Here is a 19,468-nt window from a genome sequence, read left to right as displayed (position 1 = left end):
ATAAAATATAATAATAAATGTGAAGCAATTTTTATTATAGTTAAAAGTGAAAGTTGCCCTTCCTGGCAGTTTCTTCTCATCTTTTGTCTTCCTTCTGGAACCTAATTTGAAGCAGCTGTTATCTTCATCATCCTACTCCATGGACACTCTGAGATGGATAATGACATGATGTTGTATATTCCTGCTGATGTTGGAGTGAAGACTTGGAAAGTAAGATGTGGATGAGCTGTGCAGATGTTGAGCTGTGCTCCTGTCTTTTTGTCTGCAGGATGTGGAGCTGTAAACTAACAGAGAGATGTTGTGTAGATCTGGCCTCTGCTCTTCAGTCTCAACACTCCAGTCTGAGAGAGCTGGATCTGAGTGACAATAACCTGGGGGATTTAGGAGTGAAACTGCTGTCTGCAGCTCTGAGGGAACCCAACTGTAAATTAACAACACTGAAGTAAGTGAACACTGGTGATTTCTTTGTTTTTATTGTTTTATGTAGATATTCTGAGACACACAACATTCGCTTTTCATATGCATCAAAAGTTCTTCACTTCTTTGTTAATATCTTGACATGCAGTCTTTCCCATTTGCCCAAATTATTTACACATACAGTATGTATATGTTGTTGATAATTCTGTGGGTAATATTCTCCATGGGATTTAATTAATAGAGTCCTTCTTCATTTGAACACAAGGTCTGTCCAGCTTTAACCAGTTTCTAGTGATTTATTTCATGGCTACAGTCCTGACAGTTCTAAAGTAGCTTTTTTATATTTCTTTAAGTACAGTATCTTTCCCCATTTTATTCTCATGCCAAATATGTTTATGATATTCCAGGTGTTCCTGGACATTCTTCCAACAGTTTGTGCCTCCAAATTGATCATATTTAGCTTGCAATCGGTGTTTCTTCCAATATTGAATATGACCTTTCTACTCATTTTCTCTCTGTGAATGTGAATTGGTGGATTTATACAGATTTGTATGGTTTTAGATTCTTCAATTACTGTGGAAGTGGCAACCGCCTTCTCATTTGCATCTTACTCTTAACTTATGTATTCCTCCTTTGATTTCTGATATTGTTCATAAATTTGAAAGGATGTATACAATATACACCACCACACACACATGTAAGCCGAAATTGTACTGTCCCCTCAATAGCCCAGTAAAACTGTAACAGGCATAATAATATTTAATATTTATTAATTAACCATACTATTTTTAACCATACTATTTTTGCACTGTTCCAAGAATTACCTTGCACTGTTTTTGTCCTGTTATATTTTCTCTGTTTGTGGAATTTTGCAAAGTTTTGATTACTTGATTACATGTTATTTATGTTATGTTATTACATTTTACTGTTATTGCTATTGTGTAACTGTCTATTGTCTTATCTTCTGTCCTATTTATATACTGCACCTGGGTGACTAATGAGAAACACTTTTCATTATACTATGCACCTGTGTAGGTTTAATGACAATAAAGTTTAATTGAATTGAATTGAATTGAATGTAGCTGTGGTAGTAAATTAGGTTTGCAAAATTTATTAATGTGTTAGCCTCTCATTTTAGAGTCTCAATTACTTCTTCCCAGTTTTGAATTTCCCGGTGTTTTCTCCTCTTTCTCTGTGCTTGACCTTACCTGTTTGACCACATCTTGGACTGATTCCTGTGCTTTGAACTCTGCATGTTAAACGACTCTCCTTCAGACTCTCCCTGGTGCTTTAATCAGTTCCTCTCAGCTCAACCCCTGCCTTATCGATCGTGTCTCTAGTTTTACTTTCTCCTGCCTGCCCTGCTTGCTTCCAGCAGAACAAAGCAAAGCATTATGAAAATAAATTCTGCAATTTAAATACAGTAATCTCAAGAATTTGTATTGTGAACAAAATCAAGAAAGAAATAGTAATTTTGAGGGGTTTATAGAAATAGTGTAGCAGAGCTAGTTTGGACACGGTGACGTCATCGCCCTCCCTGTGCGTAGCAAGAACCTCAGCCACCTGGGCTGAGAGAGGTCTCCTTTAGCTCATGTGGATGGTTCACTGTTGTGTTATGCTGGAGACCCGTGTTCGTGCCCCAGGTGTTGCGGGATGAACCGGTGGGGTAGAGCGGCGGGGGACACTAACCTTTGTGGAACTGCGACGGTCACAATAGCATGGGACCCTGACTTTAAACCACATAAAATAGACGTTTTAGTAATGGTCATTGAGAGGCATAAGGAAGGTCTAGAACAAGACAGAAATCCTGGAAGTACCTTCATTCTTGCTGTCTTCATCCTTCTCAAGAATGAGACAGGCAGCAGTTTCCATCTATTGAAGTCTTGCTTGAGCTGATTTTCTAGCACCTCTTAATTATATTTTAATGTGTTCTCTCGGTTTCTTGGTATTGCAGTTGCTCAACATCTTATCTTATCCCAATCCTATCGTAAATTAAATTTAATTTTGACCTCCAGGGATATAGATTCCCCAATAACATTGCTTCAGAATTAATTCCTATTCTGAAAAGTTGCTGTAGTCTGTGATTACATCTGTGAGAACAGGAAAAGATGTTGAATTTCTGCTGTATATACTAACACCATCTTTATAAAGAGCCTGATTGTGTGTTCTCCTGCTATATCACCTCCCTCTGTATCGTTCTGTAGACGTACACTCTGAGAGAATAAATCAGTGGTGAAAAGAATCTCCTCGTTTTGTTCCCTGTATGAATTAAAGGTGTCTGACAGAATACCATCAACCTGTTCCTGTGCATTTGGTTGCTTTTACATTGCATGTAGCCAAAAAATAAAACCATTATGAAAATCCTACAAGTTTCAAATACAAAAGGCTGTAGTACCCTGTCAAATGCCTTATCTGGACCCAGAATGTATTCATTTCAGTTTTCATTATTTGTCTTTAAGGATACAGTTTAGTTTAGCGTGATAAGACTACCAGCCATTTTCCACCTGGAATGCTGTCCTCTCAAATATTTTATAAAACCTCTAGAATTCAAAAAGTGATTATGTAGTAGAAGTATACAGTCTATAACAGAAGCCTGCGCTGGGTCAGCAAGGAGCTTTCCATCCCGGGCTGTCCTGATCCTACTATCCGGGACTCTGAGTACACTGATGACATCATGGTCATGGCTGGGATGTCAGGCACTGTGAGAAACCCTAGAGGACTCTCAACTGTTGTCATCAACTGCTCATGGCCTGGCCTTGTGTCCTGCAGAATTGAGCGCAGGAGACCTCAAACTCGCCCTGGTCCTCTTTCTACTTATCACCTGTGGGGTTGACCTGTCCCCACTGCCTCCTTTCCTCCTCAGTCTGCTAGAGGAGTGGTGCTCTCTGTGTGTGTAGAGAGCAGGAGACACCCAGTCTGTCCTGGACTCCACTGTTTCTAACTCAGGGTCATGAGTGAGCCAGAGCCTATGCTAGCAAGCAATGGGCCCAACACAGGAGCCTGTACTGGTTGTCAGTCCATCAGGGGTTCGACAGAGGAAACAAATGAGAACACAGAGAGAACATACAAACTTCACACAAATATCTCCCCAGGTCCGGAGCTGAACCAGGGTCTTGGCACTGCGATACAGCCATGTTAACCACTATGTCCCCCTGTGTCTCCCCTCTTAAACAACCCAATAGCCACAATACTCGAATGGAGACAGAACTGAGCCACTTCTTATTCTTCACTAGCAGACTGGTCTGAGCCATTGTCCCCCAGTTACAACACCTGCTAGACATGGACCCAGGCTGCTGGCGCTGTGTGGACTGGATGTGAGCTACTTTGGGACTGTATTCCCTGCAGTGTACAGGCAGATATTCATGTCAAATTCCGTGAGCACTACATCTCGGGGAATGCTGTTAATATAGGGTCATCTTCCTGATATGCTCCCTGTTTTCCCTGGCCTGCTGGGAACTGAAATAGTCTCATACTTTAGAGGAATGATCTCTGGCCACAGCTGAGGGGAAAGCTCTGTACAGGCTGTGCACCTTTCTTAGCTGCCGTCTCTCCCTGACACTCCCTGGAAACATGTGTGGGGATACTGCCTTCCTGGGAAAGCCTGTACAGATTTCTCTCTTTGACACAGCGGAGAACAATTAATGCCCTACCGCTGGTCACCACTAGGGGGCATAGATACCATCAATTACAGCCCTCTAACTTTCAGCTGTGTGTAATTTTTTTTTCCATCTGAACCATTGACATCTCTAATCGAGAGCACTGCATTAAAAGTTCAAGTGGCTGATTAAATTGTTCGTCATAGAACCGCGTCGAAAGCTTAATAGGCAGAGGCGCACAACTTTTCTCTCTCTAACTTGAATTTTTGTTCTTATCTCGACAGACCTTTATCAATCATTCCTAAAATATTTAAACCAATATTTCACCAATGTATTAATTCAAAACAGGCACTTTGTCTTCTTCGGAGATATCAGACAGTTAGCTGGTGGACCCCACACTCCCAAACACCCCGCATTGTCCAAAGCTGACAACTCACAGTGGGGAGTCTTGTGCACTATCATTGTTGTCAAGTAGTTTGTGTCTGTTTTAGATCCAGCAGAGTCTGTCTGTCCCTTCTGTAATCCTGTGTGAATTTATGTAAACAGTTTTAATATGGATTTTTTGTTGTTTTAGTACAGTACAGTATGTGAATATAATGTTAATGTAAACATGTTCAGGTGAAATGCAAGTTACATTGTAGTTCAACCAGGATAAATAAACATGTATTGTGCTCATTGAATTGGAGGGGCTCCGAGGCTATATGACCCGAGAGAAAAAAAAGAGAGTGAGTATCTCGCCAGCACTGTGGAGAGATCCGGAGTATACAGATTGGCTAGTGAGCTCGGAGGGGTGAGTTTAAATTTAATGTACAAGTGGAGGAAAAGAGAAGAGATTATTGTAAAAAGAGAGAAACAAAAGGGACTGGATTGGGATTGATAAAACGTCCGGAGAGGTTGAACATCATGCAAGGCATCCACTTTTATTCTCAAAACATTTGGGATCTGCAGAGCGCAGTGAAGAGGCAGCAAGTTTCTCGATCATCAGAGGCTGCGAGTAAACCTGATGATTAACAGCTGAGAACAGTGCACACAGGATACACATTATTCTCGCTTGATTTATTGTAGTGAGGACTCAATCTATTTTCCTTTAGACAAGCGTACCAATGATTTTGTTTCTTTTGGTTTAAGAGACTCAGTGAATACCTTAAATTAAAATTAAAATTACAGAAAGTAAGGAGGTTATTTGTTGGTTGTAATAAACTGCACGGTAAAGTGAAAAACTGGGCACACAAACCTTGTGAAGTCATCTTGTGATCACTGTTAGAATTACAGTTGAAATTCCTGAAAAGCCTAATATCTTCACAGATTGATTCATGGCTGTTTCAGGAGGAGCCACTGCCAAATTAAAAGTTTATTTTTTTGTGCAATTGACTGAAGTGGGCCACAACATCGGTCACATTAAGAACTTAGGTCATCCCATATCATATATACTGTATGAATTTAATGTTATACTTCTGGTTATAGTTACACTTCTTTGCAGAGAAACAGGTTCACTTTCAATGCTACAATACCTGCTCCCTGACTCCCATGATGAGTCTCTTCTCTAACCTTAGTCTGGCCTTCAGCAGCCCTGCTGTTGTGTTCAAGGTGAGTTATGTCAGGAAGAAGAGAATTGTACCCAGTGCACTTTCTGCTGGGCCAGACCCAACTCCTCTTCTACAAGAGCAGGATAAACACAGTCTCAGGTGGAGGGTCTGTAGAGTGTTTGAGGGGTTGGTGAAGATCAGAATCTCTCTTGAATTACTCTTGTAGGCTGGGCAAACATTTAAAGTGAAAATTCTTCCACGAGGAGGGTACCTTTAAAGTGGAGATGGCTCCAAATATTTTTGGTGCTTCCTCTCTTTAAAGCCCTGGCCAAATATGAAGCCAGTACATACAGTTAAAATTCAAACTGAACTAAGAACTACACATCCCGTTTAAAATGGTGGCGCTTGTGATCTTCGAGTTTAGTCAATGAAACGGAGAGAAAAATCAGTCACATGACTTTGGGCCTGAGTTTGGGAAGCTTAACCTATCAGCAACAAAGTGAAATTTACACAAAACGGTACCTCAAACTGTCAGTTACATGACTCTGTAAGTCACTTAAGCCACTCCTATTTGGATTTGTAGTTATGGAGGGAGGAAGACGACCCACCTTCCCTCTGGCTGCCTGACTTGTTGCCATCTTTTACCATTCTGTGTCCAAATCGCAGGGGGTGAGAGAGAGTAAGGAGAAACACAGACAGAAAAAAAAGTGAATTCCAGTTACAATGCAAATACATATTTGTGGTAAAGGGGAGTAAAACATCAGTATTTATTGTTAGCAATTAGATAGGATTTACAGTTGAAATTTTAGCCTAAATATAAAGTTAAAATCTCAACATACAGAGTAATGTTGGAAATGCACACTTTTTCTGGAGCAGAAATACAGATGCAGCCATTCAAAACAAGCAGGCGATACTGCATTATTTTGCGGTGCGCTTGATGCGGTATACTGCAAGTTACGGTATTAATACCGTATATTCTCGCATAGAACCACATGATACCGCACGATAATGCAGGTAAAATAATAGTATCCAGAATTTCCGCAAGGTGGAGCTAATAAAGGTCAACCTCTCATGTTTGAGCTGTCGCCATCAAAGTCTTTACCGAAGATATTACTAATAGTATTTATAATGAATGACCTTGGACAAGCTGTAAACTTTCATTGACCGTCTTTGTAAAAGTAACACCACAGCATTTCATTGATCCAATCACACATTTGTTTCCAATCATGCAAAGTACAGTTGTCACAATCTCCTCCTTGCAGAGTTTAGAGACGTAGATAGAAGATTACAATAACGATGGCACAGCGTGCACAAAGATGTGCAGTGGTGTTTATTATGAGGAACTATGTTCCCAAAGTCCACACCCAAAAAAACAAAGTGAAAATCACAAACTATCCCCCCAAAAAAACAACAACACAAAGCTATAATACGAAATAGATACATTAATTACTGTTCAAAAAAAACACTAGATTGTTGCAGGCAGCTCCAATTCTACCCCACAATCCACCTTCTCCTAACTCCCCCCTCCTAACTTGAAGAGCTCCTTTTCTAGGTTAAACTCCTCCCCCTAGAATATTCCACTAGAAAGCACAAAAAATAATTTGACAAAATAATAATCAGAATTCTGATATACACATTTCTACATTAAATATACAACTAAACAATGAAGATATTATTACCAAAAATACAATATCATACTCCATTTCGTACATAACTGTTATTTAAAAAATACTACCCCCTTTTAACGGTACCTTCATACAAATCAATCCACGCAAGTGCAATCCTGAAACAGGCACTACTAAGCCAGCCCCTGTTGCCATGGCAAAATTGGGGTCCTACGGGTTTGCGGGAGAAACCATTATACCGGTGAGAAATCCAAACAGTTTATTTATTTGAGATGTGCGAGTTGATTACCAATTCAGTTCATTTCACTTCTAAAACAAGTGTTTGGTTTGAGTTAATGATTAATTTTGATAATACCGGAACAAGCTTACTTTACTCTGTGTGTGCACCCACAGAGCAAGCAAAGCTATCCCCTAATTCCAGACTAGTTTGTTTTTGTAGGAAACCGATGTTATCGCCTTTGTTTTAATAGTGGAATGTTTGCATACTGTATGTGTGTATGTGTTCATGTGGCTACCTCTCGAGTGCCAGGTGATCTGGAAACGGAGTCTCCAGTCACAACAGTAATTTTTGAGAATCTCCGATTCACCATGCCTTTGATTCAGGAACATAAACATATTACTGTATGCAAAACTGTACTGTATACAGTATGTATATGTATATTTAATGTCTTTACTGGGCTCGTTTAAGTATTGAATATTTATATGGAATTTTACCACTGAAGGGAAATCTTAGTAGCTGAGCATAAAAAGAATAGGAGCATAATGCGTGTGAAGGCCATAAACAATATTCATTTTGGAACAAACATACAGTATTACAGTATATGGCTGATCTCAGTACTTTAAAGAAAAAGCACTGTAACAGGGGCTCAGGTGGGCACCCTTGCCACATTAGGTCAGCCCCCCACCATTGGGACTCAAACCTGGGACTCCCACATCGCTCAGCAGTGACCCAGCCCAGTGAGCCAATGAGAGATCTCTCTACAGCGTTGTAGCTGTAGTCCTGCTATCACAGGGGAGGGCGGTGACGTCACCTGCTCTGGTAAACCGGCTCTTACACAGTACCTGTCGGCCGTAAGCGTTACAATACACACCAGTATTCCATTTCTCCCTAAACATTTTAAGCATCGAAGTCTTTAACTAACATGTGAAATAACGTGTATAAAAAGTGGTAGTTTTAAGCTTTTCTGTGAATACGCTCGATACGGGAGTCAACAAGCATACTTTTAGAATTTGATTAATAGGGAATATAATATGGAATCGCGTATCTAAAGAAATTAATAACGATATAATTATATACACAAGAATAGTATACGCTGTACAATGTCTGTTGATACTGTTTGTGTAGGGCTGTTTCACCACTCCTCATGTGACCTTGCGGGTGGTACTGTGGTCTAGGTGCCCGACTAGATTTGTTCAAATCCAGCCAGCGCCGTGACTTTTATTTTAACAAACATTTCTTTGAAAAAATAGAATAGCAATATTATGGACAATTAATTGACAATAAATATAGAAAAGCATATTAAATTTAGGAAATTTGGTTTCTGTCAAAGCGATCTATCAAAGCGCAATGAAACCTATTACTTGATTCTTATGGACTCATTCGTACGCCTGGTCCTGCAAGGAATTTAAAAAAAAAACATCGCGTATCTAAAGAAATAACAGTATACTGTAACTATGTTCATGCACAAACACAAACCCATAAATAAAGCTGATACTGTTTAGACTTTTAATTATTTTAAACTGTATTACAGCAGCACAATGCACAATGCAACGTAAATCGCTACCTTGATCTTTTGCAGCTGTTTCACTGTTTTAAACGAATAAGAAATTAGATTGCTCATAAATCTAATCACTTATTCTACATAAACACAGCGTAATTGCTCTCTGAAAAGGCTCTTTTTCTTGTTCGTTTTGGAGACCTTGATCGAAACTGATTTGAGTTGTCAGAACGGATTTATTTTCCTTGTATTTCTGTGTGCGCATTTCCTACATTGCTTCGTTTGTCTAGATTTATATTGTAACGCAACGGGGGCTCAGGCGGGCGCCCTTGCCGCATCTGGTCGGCCCAAAGTATAGGTGGCTCGAACCCGGGACTTCCGCGTCTCTCTGCAGCGACCTAGCCCCGTGAGCTAAAGAGAGATCTCTCCACAGCCCAGTAGCTGTGGTCCTGCTATCACAGGGAAGGGCGGTGACGTCACCCGCTCTGGTACGCCGGCTCTTACACACACTGCTTGTTGGCCGTAAGCGTTACACTCTCCCCCGCTTAAATCGCCGTCCCCGGCGAAGGGCTATCCCGCCCCGCTTCTGACACCAATGTAACGCAACGGGGGCTCAGGCGGGCGCCCTTGCCGCATCTGGTCGGCCCAAAGTATAGGTGGCTCGAACCCGGGACTTCCGCGTCTCTCTGCAGCGACCTAGCCCCGTGAGCTAGAGAGAGATCTCTCTACAGCCCAGTAGCTGTGGTCCTGCTATCACAGGGAAGGGCGGTGACGTCACCCGCTCTGGTACGCCGGCTCTTACACACACTGCTTGTCGGCCGTAAGCGTTACACTCTCCCCCGCTTAAATCGCCGTCCCCGGCGAAGGGCTATCCCATCCCACTCTGACACCAATGTAACGCATCGGGGGCTCAGGCGGGCGCCCTTGCCGCATCTGGTCGGCCCAAAGTATAGGTGGCTCGAACCCGGGACTTCCGCGTCTCTCTGCAGCGACCTAGCCCCGTGAGCTAAAGAGAGATCTCTCCACAGCCCAGTAGCTGTGGTCCTGCTATCACAGGGAAGGGCGGTGACGTCACCCGCTCTGGTACGCCGGCTCTTACACACACTGCTTGTTGGCCGTAAGCGTTACAATATTTAGGCTCAGAATTTCAACTTTAAATCTTACACTAATTATTAGCAGTAAATACTGGTGCTTTGCTCCCTCTTACCACAAAAATATATATGTATTGTAGCTGGAATGAACTTTTTTTCGTACGTGTCTCTACCTACTGCGACTCAACACGGAATGGTTAAAGATGGCGACAAGTCAGGCACCCAGAGGTGGGGGGGCGTCTTTCCGCCTCCATACCTAAAATGCCAAATAGGAGGGCGCAGCACGGTTTTCATCACTCTCTGCGGGAGTGCTGGCTGTGACAAATTAAACCGGTTTCACAGGTATTTTCAAAGTAGAAGGGGGCGAGTCTTCCAGCGATTGCAGATCAGATCAGATTCCCTTCTCCCCAGAGAAAGACAGACACATGTTTTCACTGCTTATTAGTCGCTATTCACCGCGCGGCGAGCAGCTCCAATTTCTGGCGTAAGCGATAAATACTGTATATTTAGCTGAAAAGCTGTACAACACAAGAATTTCATTACCCTAGGAGGTTTTGTGAAAAAGTTACAGGCGTGCCAATTGCAATCGTTTTTTTTTATATCACATTTTAGCACATAAGTCATGTACCATAAAAGTATGGTAATTAAAAACCATTAATACTTTCGCTTGGGTTTAAATAAACTCGATGTTTTCTCTTTTGGCTAGACTTGGCTATTTAGCCATGAGATGTACAATAGATTGTCATTAAAGAACCCTGTGTTTATTCATCTTCCTTGTTATGCACAGTGGGAATGATAATATAATGAAAATTAATTTAATCACAGAGTGCTCACAAGCTGATTCTCTCCAGACACAGCTGTATGAGCTCCACCAGTCAGGACAGGAGGCTCTACTGTACACAGAGAGGGGCGGGAGGGGAGAACAAGCTGCACAGCCGTGTGGTTGAGCTGATACCCTGGATTCTCTCCAGACACAGCTGTATGAGCTCCACCAGTCAGGACAGGAGGCTCTACTGTACACAGAGAGGGGCGGGAGGGGGGAACAAGCTGTCCAGCCATGTGGAATGCTACAGAACCCTAAACAGACAATACACACTAGCCAAATATTTGATCAAGATATCCAGACACAGCTGGATGAGCTCCACCAGTCAAGACAGGCAAATAAGACACTCTACAAACATTCACAACAGCGACATATCATTTGCACATATAATTAAATTATTACTTGTTTTTCAGGAAGTTAAAAAAACACATTACTTATCCAGTCTCTCGAAATAAAATTCTTTTTCAAGCAATGTAATGCAAGATGCTTTCTAACGTCGGGCAATGTGTTTTTTTTTATCTAACATTGATAGATTAAAAAATAATTCCTAATAGAAATTATTTACCTGCATAAATTTATAAAGGTTGTATTTTCACACAGTGAAGAGGTCTTTTTTAGTTATACAGTTGTTGTGCAAGCTCTGGTGAGTGTATCTTTTTTGATGAGTTTCAAAGGACAATCACAGCTGTATGAGCTCCGCCGGTCAGGACAGGAGCCTCCACTGTACACAGAGAGGGGCGGGAGGGGGAAACAAGCCGATACCTTGGCTCCAGACACAGACACAGCTGGATGAGCTCCACCAGTCAGGACAGGCAAATAAGATACACTCTACAGACATTCACAGCAGTGACATATCATAAAACATTTGCACATATTGTTAAATTATTACTTGTTTTTCAGGAAGTTAAAAAAACACTTGAATTACTTATCCAGTCTCTCTAAATAAAATTATTTTTCAAGCAATGTAACTAACGTCGGCCAATGTGTTTTTTTTTAATCTAACATTGACAGCCACATCTTAAATCTTGTCAGCCAGCTCTTTTTTCTCTATTTGAATTGTGGTGATTCAAATAACTTGGGATAACAAGTGGTCTCAAAGTCACCGAGCTCACAGAGCTTCAACAACAGATGACAACTTCCTTAGTCCTTACTTAGTCTTCCTAAAATTGTTAGACGGGATGGGGGGCACTCGGGAATGTGAGTTATGCGAGTTAGATTATGAATGAATAAAAGTATTTTATTAAAAACACGTTTGCGTTTGTTTGGGAGCTATATTATGTATTTTTCATATATAAGATATAATGATGTGTTCCTGCGTACACATTGCACGACTTTAAAAGCTATAAAAACAGGTTTCGATTTGTGTCTTTTTCACATTATCTGGCGAGCCTTGTTTTGTCAAAGAACCAGAGATCATCTCAATTTCAAAGGACAGCACAGACTTTCAAAAGTCCGCAAATGTATTAGCAAGGGTTAATTGCACTATGGACCGCACATAGAAATGTAAAATAGTCTTCTTTAGGTGTGAGGGCAGGAGTGGATCGCAGCAGGCATACACAGCAAATAACAAGGAAACAAAGAACAGGACAGGTGAGATGAGTATCCACACAGGTAGTGATCAGAAAAAGGAAACAATTGTTACGCCAGGCTTTTCGACTGATTTTTTTTTTAATTTGCTAATGTTATGGAGGTGGAAAGACGCACCCCCCACCTCTGGGTGCCTGACTTGTCGCCATCTTTAACCATTTCATGTTCGAGTCGCAGTAGGTAGAGGCTTAACAGGCTGTTTTGTGTTCTTCCTACGATTGTTGAGAGGGGCAGGGGGCATTCGGGAATGTGAGTCTGATTAAGAATGAATAAAAGCATTTTATTAAAAACGCGTTTGCGTTTGTCTGGGTGCCGACAAAGTAAAAAACAATTACTTTTTGACAACGAAAAACTGCCGCTCTCTCTCTCTCTCTCGTTTTTATTTTTAAATACATTTTAGCAAAGTCATGTACCACAAAAGTATGGTAATTAAAAACCATTAATACATTTGCTGGACAGTGAGGTGAACATTAGGCAGAAGAAAAAGGTAGCGATTTACGTTGCATTGTGCATTGTGCTGCTGTAATACAGTTTAAAATAATGAAAAGTCTAAACAGAATCAGCTTTATTTATGGGTTGTAATTTAAAAAAAGTAAAAAAACGCACTCAAAATGCAATTGAGAGCTTTCTGGCAAGAGGAGACACCCAAACTAATAATGTAACATGCTATTATTTGTGCATGAACATAGTTATACTGTTATTTCTTTAGATACACGATTGCATGTTTTTTTTTTTTAATCCCTGGTGGGACCGGGCGTCCATAAGAATCAAGTAATAGGTTTCATTGCGCTTTGACAGATTGTCTTTAAATCAATTGCTGATTTAAAGTTTGACAGTAAATGTTTATATTGTAACGGATACTGTACAGCCTCCATTTCTCTATAAAAATCTAAAAGATTGTTTGCACAGCCTAAGAGGGGGGGTCTGCTCTCAGTGACAGCTGACAATCGTCCATACACTCAAGTGAAAAAATTAATAACGCCAATGTAAACGTCGTTACATATTTACAATTTACAGCTATTCATTGTTATTAAAAAATGACTTAAATTCGAACATGTTGTGATATTTAGAACTATAAAAAGTCAATTAATTGTCCATAACATTGACATTTTTTTTTAAAGAAATGTTTGTTAAAAGGAAAGTTGTGGCTCCGGCTGGAGAACACCCAACCTGTGGTTTATAAGTCAGGCACCTAGACTACAGTACCACCCGCAAGGTCACATGAGGAGTGGTGAAACAGCCCACACAAACAGTATTAACAGACATTGTACAGCGTGTACTATTGTGTTATAGTACATTAATATAATTATATTGTTATTAATTTCTTTAGATACGCAATTCCATATTATATTCCCTATTAATCAAATTCTTAAAGTATGCTTGTTGGCTCCGGTATTGAGCGTATTCACAGAAAAGCTTAAAACTACCACTTTTTATACACGTTATTTCACATGTTAGTTAAAGACTTCGATGCTTAAAATGCTTAGGGAGAAATGGAATACTGGTGTGTATTTTTTCTTTAAAGTACTGAGACCAGCCATATACTGTAATACTGTATGTTTATTTTCCAAAATTAATATTGTTTATGGCCTTCACACGCGTTATGCTCCTATTCTTTTTATGCTCAGCTACTAAGATTTCCCTTCGGTGGTAAAATTCCATATAAATATTCAATACTTAAACGGGAACAGTAAAGACATTTAAATCTTTCTACAACCGACCAACGCACCACGAGTGCCCCTGTCGGTCAACCAATCACGTACCGCGGTATAACGCATGATGGCTTAGTCAATTACAAACGGTACGTTTCTGTGCCGCGCACTTTGAATGGCTGCATCTGTGCCAATAGAAAATAAATGGGTTTTGACGTCATCAATCAGTATCGATCAAGGTCTCCAAAACAAACAAAAAACAAGACGCTGGTGCATTTTGGATCATTGTCCTGCTGCAGAACCCAAGTGCGCTTCAGCTTGAGGTCACGAACAGATGGCCGGACATTCTCCTTCAGGATTTTTTGGTAGACAGCAGAATTCATGGCTCCATTTACCACAGCAAGTCTTCCAGGTCCTGAAGCAGCAAAACAGCCCCAGACCATCACACTACCACCACCATATTTTACTGTTGGTATGATGTTCCTTTTCTGAAATGCTGTGTTACTTTTACACCAGATGTAATGGGACACACACCTTCCAAAAAGTTCAACTTTTGTCTTGTCAGTCCACAGAGTATTTTCCCAAAAGTCTTGGGGATCATCAAGATGTTTTCTGGCAAAACTGAGATGAGCCTTTATGTTCTTTTTGCTCAGCAGTGGTTTTAGTCTTGGAACTCTGCCATGCAGGCCATTTTTGCCCAGTCTCTTTCTTATGGTGGAGTCATGAACACTGACCTTAACTGAGGCAAGTGAAGCCTGCAGTTCTTTGGATGTTGTGGGTTTTTTTCTGACCTCTTGGATGAGTCGTCGCTGCGCTCTTGGGGTAATTTTGGTCGGCCGGCCACTCCTGGGAAGGTTCACCACTCTTCCATGTTTTCGCCATTTGTGGATAATGGCTCTCACTATGGTTCGCTGGAGTCCCAAAGCTTTAGAAATGGCTTTATAACCTTTTCCAGACTAATAAATCTCAATTACTCTGTTTCTCATTTGTTCCTGAATTTCTTTGGATTGCAGCATGATGTCTAGCTTTTGAGGATCTTTTGGTCTACTTCACTTTGTCAGGCAGGTCAGGTCAGAACAGGTGTGGCAGTAATCAGGCCTGGGTGTGGCTAGAGAAATTGAACTCAGCTTTCCAAAGATGTGATAAACCACAGTTGATTTATGTTTTAACAGGGGGACAATCACTTTTTCACACAGGCCCATGTAGGTTTGGATTTTTTTCCCCTTAATAATAAAAAACATTCATTTAAAAACTGCATTTTGTGTTTACTTGTGTTATCTTTGTGTTATATTTCAATTTGTTTGATGATCTGAAACATTTCAGTGTGACAAACATGCAAAAAAATAAGAAATCAGGAAGGGGGCAAACACTTTTTCACACCACTGTATGAGAAAGACAAGCAGTTAGAAGTGCTACCGAAGTTAGAAAATGAAGCAGATACAGACACTAAAAAACAGCCTTTCTAAAAAGAAAGGTTTTGAGGTTAGATTGAAATGCACTCAGGGGGGGTGACTCTGATATCACTGGGGATACAAATCCAGAGCCCTGGGGTGTAGCTACAGAAGGCCCTGTCACCCACAGAATGTAGATGTTCTTGAGGACAGCTAGAAGACCAGAGTCAGAGGGACAAAGGTTGCAAGGTGGGGAGTAGACAGGTAATAAGCCAGACAGGTACTGAATGAGGATGAGGATTTTGAAGTTGACTCGAAACCTGATAGGAAGCCAGTGCAAGGACTCGAAGACAGGCATAATGCAATTGCTTGCTTGCGACCTGATCAGGATTCTCGCAGTCAAATTCTAAACATATTGGAGATTGCTCAGTGTGGATTTAATTACCCCAGTGAGCAGGATGTGCAGTAATCAATTCTAGAAAAAGAAGCCCTTTTGGTTTCTCTAGTTCCATTAAAAGAAACTAAATCGGTGTGATGTTCCACAGTGCAGCTTTTTTTAATGCTGAACATGGCCGGTATTTAAATATGATGTTTGTGATTTAAACAAATTAATACAAGCAGTTTTTGAGGATTTAGGTTAGGCTGACTTATTGCAGGGCGCAAAGCATTAGGAGTTATGTTCAGGCTAGTAACAGCGTGTCTGAAGAGCTCTTGCAAAAAAGACAACATACTGTATGCAAAATAACAGCATACAGGTATGTTAGAAATGAATGCAAGGTATATGGATATTCAAGGTTTGGCTAGAATAAGAGATGCCAGACACTGAAGGGGAAGGATGGAAAGGTTGAAAAAGAAGCAAGGGAGGATGTACAAACAATCTACTAGCGGTAGAATTAAGAAAGTAAGAGGAGCTTGAAACAGTGAGAAAGAAAGAAATGGACAACAGGGAAGCTGGAATGTTGACCTGAAACTTCCTGTAGGAACAGTATAGTTAAAATGAAGAATGAAGAGGAGTTAGGACAGGGATGAAAATGACAATGGGATTTTCACTTTCTCAAAGTAGTAGAAAATGATTAATCTAGAATAACTGAAAGTGTTATCTGCAGGCTGCAAAAAATGGCAGGTACAGTAAAATTAGACAAAGATAGTTTGCTACCATGTAGTAGATGAACAGACAAAGGTTAAAAGTAAGTTCTCATGGAGCATGTTAAGACTAGGGATGTACAGGTAGGTAGGAAAAAGGTAATTTGGGGAAAGTTGAGGAATACACTGATAACCAGGACACTTCCTTAGAGGGCTAGGCATACTTTTGACAAATGCACAGGAGATGTTACAGACTGCAGAAGAAGATGATAAAGTTAACAGACTCACTGAATATCAACTGTTGAATGTTTACATAGATTCTGAAATTAGGATTGTATTTTAGATTTTGTGAAATTGCTAGCATTCAGCTGTGTGTTGGATGCACATAAAATGAAGGAATGGGCAAACAGCTGATGCTGATCCAGAGTCAGCATCCGAAGATATTTATATTTACAGGGAATTTATTAGCAGGCTAGGTATGGATACTGATGTGCCAGAGAAGTGGAAAAGCTGTTTTGTTAAACCAGCACTATAAAATAATTTATCCTGTGAGATCCTGCCATCTCATAGTGGGTTTAATCACTGTGTTTTGTTACACAATTCCTTTAGTTCCATCCATTTTCTCATGTCTTTATCCAGTACAGGGGAGCTGGAGCCTATCCTAGCAAACAATGGACACAAGGCAGAATACACCCAGAATACATCACAGGGCAGACAAACACACACACCAGGGCCAGTATTCCCATAAGCCAATTAACTGACCAGTATGTAGGTACAGTACCCGTAGAGTACCTGGAGAAAACCCACTTAAACCCAGAGTGAACATGCAAACCCCACACATACTGTACCCCAGGAATTGAACCTGGGGCCCCAGCACTGCAGGACAGCAATGCTAACCACTGTGCCACCATTTGAAATGGATGGATAGCTTAGTTATCTTTCTAGTTCAAAGGTTTCCATGCATCATTTAATTTTGAAAGCCACTGAGACATCTGGTGCTACTGTTGTATTTATGAAAAAAACTTACAAAAAGCATGCTAAACACTGCTACCCCGTTCCTTAGTTAATACTGTAGTGCCATGCGGGGCGCTTTAGCATGTGAACACAAGGCGGGCTGAGAAGAGCGCCTGGGAGCGGGACTACGGGATATAGTATATAGTGGGGCGGAGCCTCTTCCCTTCGGGTGTGTATGTGTGTGTTAGTGAAGGTGCAGCACTGTAACCCCTGTCCCTGTGTGTTTACCTTTCCCGGTTCAAGTGAATACATAAATGTGTTGTTCAACCCCATTCCCATGTCCCATGCCTGCTCCATTCCGTACCGAAACCCGCAGTCGTTAAAATACATTTAATTGTTATAAACAGTTAAGACTGTTTTTAATTGTGAAAGCAAATTTTTTTTAAATGTATTTTACCCTAATTTGTCTTTACTAATTTTGTATTTTACTTCATTTCCAATACTCAGATTTAACGTACATTTGAACAATGACATGTATTTCTAATATTGAACTAAATTAGTCATAACATTCAGAAATAGTCGAGAATAGTTTTGTATTTGTTTTGATGAAACTTTGCTAAAATTTATAAAAACCTAAAGGCGAGTAAAATCTATAATCTTTCCACATCATGTCATTAGGGAGTACAATAAGCTCCTGCTTTGTTTAACAATGGTTTAAAAAGTAAATATAATTTGTGAGAAAGTAGCTGTCCTTAATGATAATTAAAGGAACAGAAGTCAAAAGAAATGATTTACGTTGCTTAATTTTAAAAAGTAAATTATAAAAACAGACCTAGAGACGGCTCATTCTGTATGACAGCTCCGCGTAAAAAGTGTGCAGTGTTGTATATTTCTAGGAGGGATGGGGTTTGTTTAGTTTTATTATCATTTTCTTTTAAGTTGGATTTGTATAGTATATAGGGGTTGTGAGTTTTTATGCAGTTTAGGCTTCACATTATTATTGTTTATTATTTTTATTTTATGTGTTGTTATGCTTAAAACCCTGGTTGTTGTTTTTTTTTCTTCAAATGGGAATGTTGTTTTTCTCAACATATTTACAAACAACAATAATAAAATCTCCAGTTCACTTACTCCAGTGTTGGTAATTTACATTGGGATTAATAAAGCATTTGAAGAAAAACAACAACATTATAACTAACTAAAAATAACTAGAAGAAGATGACATCATAAAAAATATAATAATACTGTACATGTGAAGCAATTTTTATTATGGTTTAAAGTCAAAGTCTTTCTTTCTTTTTCCCTTTTCATTGTAGCTCCATGTGTCTTCCTGTTTCCCTTCCTGACAATTTCTTCTCATCTTTCTTTTTCCTTCTGGAACCCAAATTTTAAAGCAGCTGTTGTCTTCATCATCTTCATCCATGGACACTCTGAGATGATAATGACATGATGTTGTATTATTAATGTCAAGCTGGGTGTTGGAGTGAAGAAAGATGTGGATGAGCTGTGCAGATGTTCAGCTGTTCTCCTGTCTTTTTGTCTGCAGGATGTGGAGCTGTAAACTAACAGAGAGATGTTGTGAAGATCTGGCGTCTGCTCTTCAGTCTCAACACTCCAGTCTGACAGAGTTAGATCTGAGAGGCAATAACCTGGGGGATTCAGGAGTGAAACTGCTGTCTGCAGCTCTGAGGAATCCCAACTGTAAATTAATAACACTGAAGTAAGTAAACACTGGCGATTTCTTTGTTTTTTATTGTTTTATTTAGGTATGCTGAGACACAGAATATTGCCATTTTCACATGCATTAGAAAAGAAACACCTAGGAAGAACAGAACAAAAAAGAAGGGGGGCACCTAGAAATACAAAAAACTGCTACGCAATCTTATACAAGTTCTTGTTTTTGGCTTCTTTGTTAATATCTCATTACTGAGAGACTCGACATGCAATCTTTCCCATTTTACCAATCCTTTTTTACACATGTATATGTTGTGGTTCATTTATAATT

General features: G+C 40.1%; 1 protein-coding gene across 1 annotated transcript in view; it reads left to right on the top strand.

The window, feature by feature from the left end:
• LOC148646821 (NLR family CARD domain-containing protein 3-like) overlaps positions 1–19,468 on the top strand; it is a 231,538-nt gene that overhangs the window by 118,885 nt on the left and 93,185 nt on the right. Inside the window, exons 10-11 of the mRNA XM_088608953.1 lie at positions 269–442; positions 19,010–19,183. Coding sequence (XP_088465079.1) covers positions 269–442; positions 19,010–19,183 — 348 coding nt within the window. The remainder of the gene's footprint in view (positions 1–268; positions 443–19,009; positions 19,184–19,468) is intronic.

Source organism: Lepisosteus platostomus, chromosome 16, assembly GCF_059453375.1.
Source record: "Lepisosteus platostomus isolate fLepPlt1 chromosome 16, fLepPlt1.hap1, whole genome shotgun sequence".
Classification (NCBI taxonomy): Eukaryota; Metazoa; Chordata; class Actinopteri; order Semionotiformes; family Lepisosteidae; genus Lepisosteus; species Lepisosteus platostomus.
This window is presented reverse-complemented; position numbering and strand designations above follow the sequence as displayed.